The sequence below is a fragment of the Nannospalax galili genome, unplaced genomic scaffold, assembly GCF_000622305.1.
Source record: "Nannospalax galili isolate Female #2095 unplaced genomic scaffold, S.galili_v1.0 scaffold693, whole genome shotgun sequence".
NCBI classification, from domain to species: domain Eukaryota; kingdom Metazoa; phylum Chordata; class Mammalia; order Rodentia; family Spalacidae; genus Nannospalax; species Nannospalax galili.
In genome coordinates, this window is record NW_008332653.1 from 984,271 (window position 1) to 998,062 (window position 13,792).

Below are 13,792 nucleotides of genomic sequence, written 5' to 3' on the forward strand. Positions count from 1 at the left end.
TGTTTAGATTTATGACTATTAACATATTTCAATTGAATTATTTTATTTTCCTTGTTTGTTTTGAATTAATGATTCCATTATACCTTTCACAGAGATTAATGTGATATATATTGATTAAATAACTTTTAAATATCCCATTATACATATCTGTGATAAGTGTTTTTGGACTGCTGAAATTAATATACATGTATGAAAATAATGTAATGAATGGGGTTTTTTGGTTCTTTTAATATTTTATTTATTCTTTTCCTTTTATGTGTATGAGTGTATTGCCTGCATGTATGTAAATGCATCTGTGTTGTGCAATGCCTGCAATGATCAGAAGAGGGCATCAAATACCCTGGAACTGGAGTTACAGATGGTTGTTAGCTGCCATGTGAGTGCTGGGAACCAAACCTGAGTCCTCTGCAAGAGCAGCCAGAGCTCTTAGCCACTGAGTCATCTCTCCAGTCCCAAAGATCAATTGTTTTACAAAATATATCTACAAATAAAAATTTGAAAACAAAAGAAAAATGAGAAAAATACAATGAGAAAAAAAGATGGCTTTTCTGTAAAGACAAAGAATAACAGTAATGAAAAAGTAATGAGAACAATTTGGGAATGAGAAAAAAATATAAACTACTCAGAAACAAACAGCAACAAATGGATTAGATCTTGACGATAATGCACCTTAGGGGCACACTCCCATAGATGACTTAAAAATGGCTGGGTGTGATGGTGCATGCCTTAATTCCAGCACTCAGGAGGCAGAGGCAGGCAGATCTCCATGAGTTCAAAGCCAGCCTGGTCCATATAGCAAGTTCCAGGTCAGCCAGCGCTTCATAGTAAGATCTTGTCCCCCTCCCCCCAAAAAAAAAGAAGAAAAGAAATATTAGGGTCCAGGAAGATGGCTGTTGGTAAAGCACATGCTGCACAAGCATGAGGAGGCTTGCTGGCCAGCCAGTCTAGCCAAATTCTCAGTTCCAGATTCAATGAAAGATCCTGTCTCAAAAAATAGGAGATCAAGTGAATGAGAAAGTCATCCAACTTTGACCTCTGGCTTCCACAAGCAAAATTACGCACATGAATACACACACACACACACACACACACACACACAGCAGAGGACCCAAATTCAGTTTCTGGCACCCACATCAGGTAGCTCACAACCTACTATAACTCAGGTTCCACAGGGCTCAAGCCTCTGGTCTCCCTGGACTCATGCATTCATGTACACATACCCACACACAGACACACATATATACACATAATTAAAAATAATAAAAATAAAAAATCAGGTAGAAAGCAACTGAGGAGTCACCCAACAGTGACTTCCAGCCTCCACCCATATGTATACATACACACATGCACACACACAAACATGTTCCCACACATACACCCACAAACATTAAAATGGAAATACAAATATTATATTCTTCAGGGGGCTGGAGAGATGGCTCAGCAGTTAAGAGCAGTGGATGCTCTTGCAGAGGACCTGGGGTCGATTCACAGCACCCACATGGTGGCTAACAACCATCATAATTCTAGTTCCAGGAGATCCGATGCCCTCTTCTGACCTCTATGACATAGGTGTACCTACCTACATGCGGGCAATACACTCAAACACATAAAATAAAAATAATTTTAAAAATTGTATTCTTGGATCTGAAGAATTAACATCACAAGTTTCAATTCTTCCTACATTAAAATATAAATTGAACATAACCCAATTTTAAAATATAGCAATAGGATTTTCTGGTGTGATACAGTGGGAAGAGACTAGATAATTTGAACTTAAAATTCAGATAGAAGAGTTGAGAAGGGGACAAAAGGAGGCAATGGGAGGGATAAATATAATCAAAGTGCATTATATAAACACATATGAAAATACAATAAAGTGCATTGTTTTATATAATTAATGTATGCCAAAAATGTAATTTAAGGGCTGGAGAGAAGGCTCAGTGGTAAGAACACTTGCTGCTCTTGCAGAGGACCTAGATTTGGTTTCCAGCACCCACATGAATGCTCACAACTGTCTGTAACTCCAGTTCCAGGGGACATGATGCCCTCTTCTGGCCTCCACAGGTGCCTGCAAACACATGCACATACATCCACTCAGGCACTCATACACACATAAAATAGAAATAAATCTTTAAATAACAGAAACAGAGGGGTTGGGGATTTAGCTCAGTGGTAGAGCACTTGCCTAGCAAGCACAAGGCCCTGGGTTTGGTCCTCAGCTCCTAAAAAAAAAAAAAAAAAAAACAAGGCAAAGGAACAGAAACAGAAATTTATAAATGTTTGTGGATGTTGAATCCTGATATACTTTGAATCTGAAATGTCCCCCCACATTCTCATATTTTGAGGGCTTATTCCTTGGCTCATGATGCTGTTGTGGGAGGCTGTAGAACCTTAAGAAGGTAGGTCTATCTGCTGGAAGTAGCTCACTAGAGGTGGGCCTTTGAAAGTTCCACCCACCCTGGTTCTGGCCTAGTTCTCTCTGTCCTGTTTGCTTCCATGTGAATAAACTGGTACCACATGCTCCCACCAACTCAGAGCCATTCTCCCAGCCCTCCCTGCAATGACAGTCTGAAGCAAACTTGTGAATACAGCTATTCAAAAATTTATGAACTAAAATTGTTTAATTATTTTAAACACACAGAGGATTCTTAAAAATAGAAAAGTAGTTTATATACATAACTCTACAGTTTGCCTTTTATGCATATTATAATTATAATATACATAATTTGGGCCCACATTTATAAAAACTAACTCAACTCAGTTTTTAAATAAACAATTGAAGGTCAGTTTTGAGGTACTAGGGATCCAACACAGGACCTTGGACATGATCAATGTAGAGTGGCCTGTGTGCAGTGTTCATGAAGTCTACAGCAGTGTTCAGTACAGGCCTTCACAGTACTTACCACTCTCCCTGAGTCCTGCACACTCCAGTCATGGCAAGTGGCTTATACAGGTATTCTTTTTAAAAATCTTTCAGACTGTATTTTTACTGTACCTTTTCTGTGTCTAGATAAATGAATACTTACTATTATGTTGCAGTTACCTACAGTATTCAGTACAGTAAGGTGTGGTTCAACTTTGTAGCCTAAGAGCAAAAGGTTGTACCATATAGCCAAGGTACGTAGAGGCTAGGCCATCTTGATCTGTGTAAGTATACTTTGTGATTGTGCAGCCATGAAACTATCTAGTGACATATTTCTCAAATCTATCACCATCATTAAGTGATGCATAGGTACATATTATTTAAAAAATTGAAGCCCTCAGTCATGTCATGATACAGCAAGAAAGCCCTCACCAGAGGCCAATTCCATACGCTTAAACTTTCTTATGTCTCATAATTATTTTTTTTAAAAAAAAAGAAAATGAGAATGTAAAAGATGTTAAAGGAGGGGCTGGAGAGATGGCTTGGTGGATAACAACACTGACTGTTCTTACCGAAGACCTAGGTTTGTATCCCAACACCCAGATGGCAGCTAATAACTATCCGTAACTCCAGTCCCAGGGGATCCCACAGTCTCTTCTGTCCTCCGCAGGCATTGCACGACATGGGTGCACTTACCTACATGCAGGCAATATACACACACACATGAAATAAAAATAATAAAATATTTTAAAGATATTAAAAGGATATGGGAATGGAGATAATTTCCAAAATAGAAAAAAATGATAAAGCCTAAGCAAGTGATGAAGTTCTGTGTAGGTTTGTTATGATATATAAAGGATGAGACAAAACAATATGCACATAATCTTAAATTTTCTATGGTCAGTTTAGTCAACTAGTTTAAGGAACAAAATATATATCTAGTCAAGGTTTATCTGAGAATATTTGGTTTTTCACTCAAGCCTTATCTACATAGCACATAATAATTAAAAGTACCAGACTGGTGGAACTAACCTTATTAGGTGTTTAACAGCCATAGTTTGAGGCCTATACTAACGTGGTCAGAGGAACTTAAAGGACAGTTTTTGCCCCTTGCCCTCTAAGATTGACTAAGTTCCAGGGGACTATGGAACATCTCTCAAAATGTCTTGTAACTGTGGTAACTCACCTGTCCTCTTGTTCATGGAGAACATGGAGACCTCACGAGATCGACTTGAACCAGTGTCCAGTCTACAAAAAGAAGGGTCAACTCAGAGGAAACATCTCATTCATGCTTCCAAGTAAAGCCAGGCATGATTGAGCAGGACCTTTGACTTATCTTCACATAGATGGAACTGGTAAAAGAAAGGAGCCAGGAGCTCCGCCCAAGCCCATGGGACCCCTAAGGAACAGATCCTCAAATGACCTTAAATGTAAAAATAAATTGATTTATTTGGGTCAACTATAGGGTCTTAAACACTCAAAAGGAAAGTATAACCGAAGAGTAAAGTCATCAGTATATTTCTTTAAGAGTTCAAGGGGCCGGGCATGATGGCGCACGCCTTTAATCCCAGCACTCTGGAGGCAGAGGCAGGCAGATCTCTGTGAGTTCAAGGCCAGCCTGGTCTACATAGTGAGTTCCAGGACAGCTGGGGCTACAGGGAGATCCTGTCTCAAAAAAAGACCAAAAAAAAAATATTCTTTTTATTTTATGTGTATGAGTGTATTGTCTGCATGTATGTAAATGTACCCATGTCGTGCAATGCTGGTGGCGGTCAGAAGAGGATATTGGATTCCCTGGAACTAGAGTTATGGATGGTTGACAGCTACCACATGAGTGCTAGAAACCAAACCCAGGTCCTCTGCAAGAACAGCCAGTGCTCTTAACTGCTGAGCCATCTCTCCAGCTCCCCCTGCTCCAATCTACCCTTAAAGTCTTTGGCTTCTGCGGTGATTACCAGCAACAGGGCCCACCAAACTGGGCTAGACTCTAGACCAAATATAATGACTAACTCCAAAGAGATATGTAAAAGAAAAATGAGGAGGAACCCAATAGAGCGATGATTTTGGAAGCCCTTGTCAAGAAATTCCAATGGACTCTCATATGAACATTTGAAAATTGCCCTGTTCTGACTTGTTTCTAGTTCCCTGCCTAGAACTTGTAATGCTAATTACTCTTGCCTTTATTTCTCCTTCACATCTCCCATTCACGATTCAAGGACTTTCTTTTCCCCCTAGATATGAGTTATACAATTTTAGATAGACCCACTGAAGAGGTACTCCAATTGCCTCACCCTGCATCCCTGTTCAGCATGGAAGAAGCCGAGTGGTCTGTCCCGATTCCCTATTGGCAATTTGGGTAATCTCTTCAGAGGATCATGTAATAAGAATAGGAGGTAGGAATTGGCTAGGCAGTTAGGGTAAAAAGACCCCAAAGAAAAGTAGCCAGTTTCTTGGCTAAAACTTACAATGTTCTTGGGCCTCTTAGCAACATACTCTGTTCCAAAGGCCAAAATGTTGAAAATATTTGGGAGTGTTTATCTGATTCTTAAAAGATTTTAGGGTTACCTCTTCAGAGGGGGTCTCTTAGTTTGTTTCTTCATTGCTGTGACAAAACACTTTGACCACTACCAACTTGGGGAGGAAAGGGTTTATTTAGTTTACATATCCCGGGTCACAGTCCATCTAGGAGCCCAAGGTAGAAACTCAGGGCAGGAACCTGGAGGCAGGAGCTGGAGCACAGGCCATGGAGGAAAGCTGCTTACTGGCTTGCTCCCCTGGCCCCTGCTCAGCCTGCTTTCTTATGCAACACAGGCCCACCTGCCCAGGGGTGGCACCACCCACAGTGGGCTGGGCCCGGGCCCTCCCACATCACTCATCAAGAAGATGCCCCTCAGATATGGCCACAGGCCAGTCCAATAGAGGAAATTCCCCAATTGAGGCTCCCTCAACCCAGGTGTTGAACTGGCTCAGCAAACTTACCTAAGTTACTCCATTTTGCTCAGAGCCATTTTAGCAGCAACTTTTCTCCACACCAACAGGAAAAGGAGGGCAACCTTGGGTCTTAGGAAATTGTCCTAGCCATGAACCATGGAATGTGCTAATTCCAGACATCTGTAACTCACTTGCTATTTTAGGTCTTCTTGACACAAAGTATAAGACCCCCCTGTTATCGTATGACCACCCAGTAACTGCTGATTTCAGCTTTCTTACTATATTTGTCATGGCTAGGAAGTTGACTAATTTAAAATTACAAAGTTGATTGCCAAGTTATATGACCGTATCACTTGTCTGTATAATGACTGGTAATAATATTTCTGTAATCCTATAAAAACTCTGACCCGACAATCATCAGGGCTGCTTCTACTCCCGAGACAGACAGCCCAGCCAGTCAAAAAAAAAAATTTACCCTGCTACTTTTCTTAAAGTGGTGCTGGTGATTTTTTTTGCAAACTCCAACCTATAACAGGTGTGTCAAGTTGACACTAAAGCTATCCAGCACTTTTGACCCCTTGCCAACTTGACACACAAACATCACTATTAAACCTTAAATTTTCCAATTTTTGTCCCCAAGATATGATGTTACTATCACAACATAAGACAGTACAACCTTAAAAACCCCACAGTCCTTAAAAAATCCAAACACTTAAAAGTCCATAGTCTCTTAATAGTCTCTTAACTGTGGGTGGGCTTCTATAAAATCCAAAACAAGTGCTGTCTTATTTCAAAGGGAAGAATCGGGCACACCTAAGCAAAACCAAAGTCCAGCAAAGTAGCTTGAGGCTGGACATCTGGGATTCACTCATGATCTTCTGGCTCCAAAGGGTTCTGGCAGCTCCACTGCTCTGACTCTGCAGTCCACAGCACACTCAGCTCGTCTCGCAGACCCAGGCCAGCTCCATTCCACACTTACTGCTGTCCTTGGTGGTCGTCCCATGGCCCCGGCATCTCCAAAAAGCTGGGGGTCTCCACTGAAACGGAGGCTGCACCCTCACCAATGTCCTCTTCTGGCCTCTTGGGGTGCAAAGCCTCAGATTCTCTCCATGACCCCTTCAATCCTGGGGTCTTCACTGCAACTGAAGCTGTACTTTCACCTATGGCCTTTCCTGGCCTCTCAGAGTGCCAAGCCTCAGCTGCCCTCTGTGACCCCTTCACACTTTCAACACCAGAACCATGCAGGAGACTCTTACACATGACCAAGTCCTGCTTCCAGCTTGGGATAGAGGCTCAGGTCCCCTCTGTGTGCTGACCCTGGGGAAATACCTCCCAGAAGACTCCACCACAGTGATGCTGGTCTCTTGTTACTTACAGCTGATTTTTCAGCCCCAGCTAACCAACATCAATTGTCCCAGTAAAGCAAAGGTTTTACTTCAGGTTCTGGTCTCTTCTTAATCACAGCTGATTCTTCAACCCCAGCTGACCAGATCCCACGAATTCTTAATTCAAAATCTCATGTGAATAGCCTTGATAGTCTCCACTTCCCTTTGAAGCTTCACAAGCCAGACCTTCATCATCTACAACTCTTTCAGCATAACTGTTCCAAGATCCACTACAACAAACTCTGAGCACACAATGGCTTTTCCAGCCCAAAGTTCCAAACACTTCCACAGTCCTCCCCAAAATACCAAGGTCAGGTCTGTCACAGCAATACCCTACTCTTGGTACCAGTTTCTGTCTTAGTTTGTCTCTTCATTGCTGTGACAAAACACTCTGACCCCTACCAACTTGGGGAGGAAAGGGTTTATTTAGTTTACATATCCTGGGTCACAATCCAGAGCCCAAGGTAGAAACTCAGGGCAGGAACCTGGAGGCAGGAGCTGGAGCACAGGCCATGGAAGAATGCTGCTTACTGGCTTGCTCCCCTGGCCCATGCTCAGCTTGCTTTCTTATGCAACACAGGCCCACCTGCCCAGGGGTGGCACCACCCACAGTGGGCTGGGCCCTCTCACATCACTCATCAAGAAGATGCCCCTCAGACATGGCCACAGGCCAGTCCAATAGAGGCAATTCCCCCAATTGAGGCTCCCTCAACCCAGGTGTGTCAAGTTGACACTAAAGCTATCCAGTACATAGGGGAATGTTTGAGTCGCCCAAAGTCCCATTAAAAAAATAAATCAGCTGGGCGTGGTTGTGCACGCCTTTAATCCCAGCACTTGGGAGGCAGAGGCAGGCTGATCTCTGTGAGTTCGAGGCCAGCCTGGTCTCCATAGCGAATCCAGGCCAGCTAGGGCTACAGGGAGACCCTGCCTCAAAAAGACAAAAATGAATAAATAAATAAAATCGAAGGAAAAAACAATAAAAATGCATTCCTTATCCATACATTTTTATTCTATAAGCTTTTTCTAATTTTAAAAAGCATTTTCATTAAAAATGAAAGTACACAAATTAGCCTCAGCCTACACAGGTCAAAATCATCGATATTACTGTCTTACTTCTCCACATCTTGTCCCACTGGAAGGTCTTTAAGAGCAAACACATATGGAGCCATCATGCCCAGAGATACTACTACCTTCTGTGCAATCCCTCCTGTAGGAAGCCTGAGGCTTTTCTGCCACTCTTCAGAAATATGTGTGTGGTAGTTTGCTTGGTTTCTTTGCTGGTAAGCAGACACTATATTGAGAATAGTCTCAATTAATGAAAACCTCTCAGTGTTGGGGCCTTTCAAAATATCTTCTAAAGAGCTTGCTGAAGTCAGTGAAACCTTCTGCTAAACCTTTCATTGAATTTTCTTGGATTCTCATGTTTTTTCTTTTCCTCTCCTTCAGTTCCTATTTCTCTTGATCTTTAGCTCTGCATTCCGTGACCTGCAAATCACAAAGATCTGCCTGTCTCTGCCTCCCAAACCCTGGGATTGAAGGTGTGCACCACCATGCCTGGTCTGAAGGAAACTTTCTTAAAATAATCCTGGAAACCTATACAATTTGAAATAAAAAGATACATTGTATTTAACAGTACATACAAATATAAATTTTTCTTATGGAAGAATACATCATAAAGTCAAAAATTAACAGAGAGAAGACTTTATCATCATTTTAGGCCAGGTGGGGTTGTCTGAAAATGATGTCTTCCATCTCTCCTTCCCCCACTCTTCACTCCAGCGTACCTCACTTGATTTTTTTTTTATCTTGTTTTCAAGTCAGCTGGACCCTGACCCTCTCCATCTCCATCACACTTTCACCAACCAAACTTGTGCCCAGAACAGGGGGAAAGTCTTAGAGTCAGACTTTGTCTAATGGGTCCAGGACTGTGAGGCCATGGACACTAGCAAAGCCAGCATCTGAATGGAATTCCTGGGGTTGATGACAACATACAAAACCTAATGGCGCTCGGTCAAAGCTGCTGCATCCTATTGGCAACTGTGGACATCCAGCCTGGAGGTGAGGACAGGCCCTAAGGCAGAGAGAGTCATTGGGAGAATCTTGGGCTCAGGGAAGGGATGGTTTCATGCAAGCTTTCTCTTAGGGAAAAAAATGACCCACTAGTCTTGACATTGATGAAAGGGTAAAAAGCACAGTTTCTTTTTCTTTTTTACTTGAACAAATACTATTATCTTGTTTATCTGGCACTTTGCCTCTAATGTGTGGCAGAACCTGGTAATCTGGACCTCAGCTAGGATTTCTTCAGGTTCATATATATTACAAGCTTATGAGATCCAAGTTTGGAACCCAGTTGTTACAGCCTTTGTCAACTTTAGCAACCCATTCAGTGACCTGTACCTTAATTTATTTATAAAATGAAATAATACCTATATCTATAGTTATAGGGATTAGATCTATGGAACACATTTGACTGTACACAATTTCCATTCATAGAACAGAAACAAAATAAGTAAAAAACATTTCTGAATCAATGAAGAGTTGAAATTGCAGGTTTACATCAGACATCTAGCTCCCAATCTTCTAAGGTAGTGGCACTTAACATCTATGGGGCAGCTTCTGTCTCTGTGTCCAGTGTTGTCAGTGGTGACTCTTACCATGCATACCAAAAAAAAGTTTAAAAGGAAAACCAAGTCACAGGGTGGGTGGCAGCCTGTCTGTCTGGTGTTTAGCAGAGCTGACTTAACCAAGGACAAGGTTTTTCAAGGAATGGCAGAGTAAAGCTAAGAGGGTTGGGGATGGGGGAGAGATATATATTATAGCATTGGGTCATAAATATAAGATGCATGAAGCAGTGAAGTTGTTAGAGGAGAGGGACAGTAAGAGCAGCAAGTCGGTGGGTCAGAGAATTAGAAGGTCAGAAACCAAAGTATCCAGGCTGTAGTGCCCTGTGGAGACTATCACCCAGTCTACACATTGGCACCATCAGAGAGTTATGGTCTTTGGATATTCATTTGTCTGCTTTTCCAGTCAATCCTCACTGATTCCACATGATATCCATCTTTTAAATGGATACCACCAAGGCCTCTTTTTAAACACATTTATTTACTTATCTTTGTGTGTGTGCATGTACACACATGTGTGTATATATGGGCACACATGCTACAGTACACATGTGGAGGTCAGACAACAGCTTAAGAGGGTCAATTCTCTCCTTTTTAAAAAAGGGGTTACAGGGAGACCCTGTCTCAAAATCACAAAAAAAAATTGTTTTTTATCATTTTTATTTCTTGTATATGAGTGTTTTGCATGCATGTATGTAAGTGTACCCGTGTTGTGTAGTGCCTGTAGAGGTCAGAGAGCATTGGATCCCCCTGGAACTGAAGTTATGAAAGGCTGTTAGCCCATCATGTATGTGCTGGGAATCAAATCCAGGTCTTCTGCAAGAGCAGCCAGTGCTCTTAACTACTGAGCCACCTCTCCTGCCTCAGTTCTTTCCTTCACCCATGTGGATACTGGGGATCAAGCTCAAGTTGGCAGTCTTGGCAGCAATTGCTTTTTCCTGCTAAGCCATCTTGCCAGCCCTCCTATTTTTGTAGAAAACCTTTTACTCATTCTTCAAGTCTCAACTCAAGCACTAACTTCTCTGAACTTTCCCTGATTCTTTCAGACACATGCATCTGGAATCTCTAAGCTTCCTCAATTAATTATAGTAATTTTGTGATTTCATTGTAATTTTTAAATTTTTATGGATATATATATATATGGAGAGAGAGGGAAAGAGAGAAAGAGAGAGAGTATATCAATATATAGATACAATATATCAGGAAACCTGGGCAGGGAAGTATTACTTTTAGATGCCAGGGAAAGCTGCACCCTAAGAAAACTTTAAAAATATGTATTCATATACTTCAGTGTCAAGAGGTGCAGCACAAAAGCTTGGAGGCATCCCATAGACCATGACTCAAGGATGTGTCCTCGTACCTGCCTATGCAGACACTCAAGACGTCCAAATTCCTGCCTGACTCTTTCCTCTAACCTGTGACAAATCTGACTGCATGCAAGGAAACTGCAAACATTTGACTTGTGTGCAAAAAAAAATTGTATAAAAACAACTGGAATATAAAAGTTCTTATAATGCCACTGCTCAAGTCTACCCATGGAAACCTGTCACACATACGTCAATACTACAGTAAAAAGCATGCTACTATACTTTTTAAAATCAGCTGAAGTAATTTGCTAAAATTAAGTGTGTAAAAAAATCATTTTGTGCTGGGGCAATGGCTCAGTTGGTAAAGTGCTTGCCACGTAAGCATGAGGACCTGAGTTCAATGCTCAGAACGCACAAAAATGCCAGGGGTGGTGGTGTACACTTGTAATCCCACCACTTGGGGGGCGGGGGTGGAGGCAGGAGGATCCCTTGAGCTTGCTAGCCAGCCAGTCTAGCCTAATTGGTGAATCTCTAGGCAATGAGAGACCCTATCTCAAAAGAGGCAGTGTTGCTGAAGAGGACACTGAGGGTGTCCTCTGGCCTGCACGCATGCACACACAGACACGCACATGTTGATGCATTAATAAAATCATTTCCCTTTAAGTGCACTTTGTCTTCTGAAGAAGGGGAGATGGCTGGGAGGACAAAACCATAGTTAATGCTTCATCTATGGGTGAGCTTCCACCATGGCCTGGCAGCAGTTACTGTCACTGTGCTGTAGTCCTCCTGGGTCACTGTGGCAGGAGGCAATGACGTGAGCTACACCAATGTCACACAGCCTGCTTTGGCAGTTCCCACACATCTGTGATTGATCAGTCTCCCCATATGATTAGTCTCTCCAGGGGCATCCATGCAGGTTTTGCTCAGACACTGGAAACAATACAATAACATGTAGCCTGTGGAGGAGTCTTATGCATAGAGTCCCTTGCCTCTTGGTGTCAGTGATTCAGGTGAGGTCCCTTGGTATTCCACCACAAAGCTTCCCTAAGAGAACTGCCTGGTGGCCACCAAGCCTGTCTTCTCCACTGATGAAGTCAATCTTCATGTCTTCTTCCTTCCCACTCTCTACAGCTCACCTATTCTTTTCCTTTCTTCAGACTGCAACTCAGCTTTGCTCTTCCTGGAGCTCCTTTGGACAGGTAGAAATCCACATGTACTAGTCTGTGTATTCCCAGGGGCTTGTTTGTCCTTAAGAGACCTCTTTAGGGCTCACCTGGCCACAGCTGCATTGGCAAGAATCTTACGGTGAGAGTTGTTGAGCCCCTAATATTTGGATCCTTTGTTTGGAGGCTTCAGGAACCTCTCCTGGAATCTCTGATCTCCTGACTTCATTGTTATTCATTCATGTCCCTATTATTTCTTTTCTCTTCTTACTTCCTGTAGATTCCAAATAAGGAAGGAAATGCATTCCAGAGCATTTGTTTGGACTCATATGGGAAGAGTTCCTTGCCTAGCAAACACACTTCCCACTGGCGTAGGGCCCGGGCCTCCAACCCTCCACTCTACCATCTCCACACCTAGAAGTCCCACTGCTACTCCTCCACTTCCACCAGGTGGTGTTTGGACACCTTGCCTCTAACAGTGGCTCCTGTCACTGGGATCTGGATTGCAGCATTTTGCTAATCTGTCTTTACATTAGGCTATAAACTCTTTAAGAGTGGGGCTCCTATTTTATTCATCACGGCCCCAGAAGCATGGTGTAGACACTTTGGACTTATTTTAGTCCCTTAACTCTTATTTCCCAGATGAATAAACTACTTACTGCCAAAGGAGTTAGATGATTTGCTTACAGTCACAGAGCAAGAGTTAGAAGCTATGTTTCCTAAAAGCCGATGTTGCTGCCAGAATGTACTGTAGTGACAATGTCCAGCCAGTGGGACTTGAGATAACTTTTCCATGCCCATTCCAGGATGCATTCCTATCACCAGCTCAGCTTCCCAGCGGGAGAGGGACTGAACCTTACCTGTACTGTGTGGCATAAGAAAGAAGAAGCTGCCGCGTGTGGTGGCACACACCTTTAATCCCAGCACTCGGGAGGCAGATGCAGGTGGATCTCTGTGAGTTCAAGGCCAGCCTGGTCTGAATACCGAGTTCCAGAACAGCTGGGGATACAGGAAGACCCTGTCTCAAAAAAGACCAAAAAAGAAAGAAAGAAGAAAGAAAGAAAGAAAGAAAGAAAGAAAGAAAGAAAGAAAGAAAGAAAGAAAGAAAAGAGTGTTGTACCCCATCCACTGGACCCCAAAAAGACCACCAAAATGCAAAAGCAAAGGTTTGTGGTTTATTCGGGCTTAAGCTCGGGCTCTCAGACCTCACCAACTCAACGGATCCGTGCTGAGAGCCTAGAGTAAGGGAGAGTGGAGCCTTTTATAGGTTTTAGACAAAGGGGGGGGGAGATACCAAAGATACATTTTGGTTGGTTCAAGGAACCCGCGCGCGCCAACGTAATTTTAAAACCAATTGGATGTATAAGATGCAGCCCTGGAAGTTTCTTATTGGTAGGTGCTATTCTCAGGGCTGTGGAATGTGCTGACTGTTACCTGTGGGGCCAGGAGTCTCCATTTTTACCTTAAAGGGCAGTTTTTATGCCCGGCCTTGCTTAATCTATAGTTTCCTGGAAGGGGGGTG

The 13,792-nt window shown here is 42.6% G+C and overlaps 1 protein-coding gene and 1 pseudogene across 1 annotated transcript in view; one reads left to right on the forward strand and one right to left on the reverse strand.

Annotated features, from left to right (window-relative positions):
* Positions 1-11,834: 11,834 nt before the first annotated feature.
* Positions 11,835-13,065, reverse strand: LOC103729528 (annotated as a pseudogene).
* Cd160 (CD160 molecule) overlaps positions 13,064-13,792 on the forward strand; it is a 14,644-nt gene continuing 13,915 nt past the window's right edge. Inside the window, 2 exon segments of the mRNA XM_008827609.1 lie at positions 13,064-13,106; positions 13,109-13,166. Of these exon segments, the coding sequence (XP_008825831.1) occupies positions 13,064-13,106; positions 13,109-13,166 (101 nt within the window).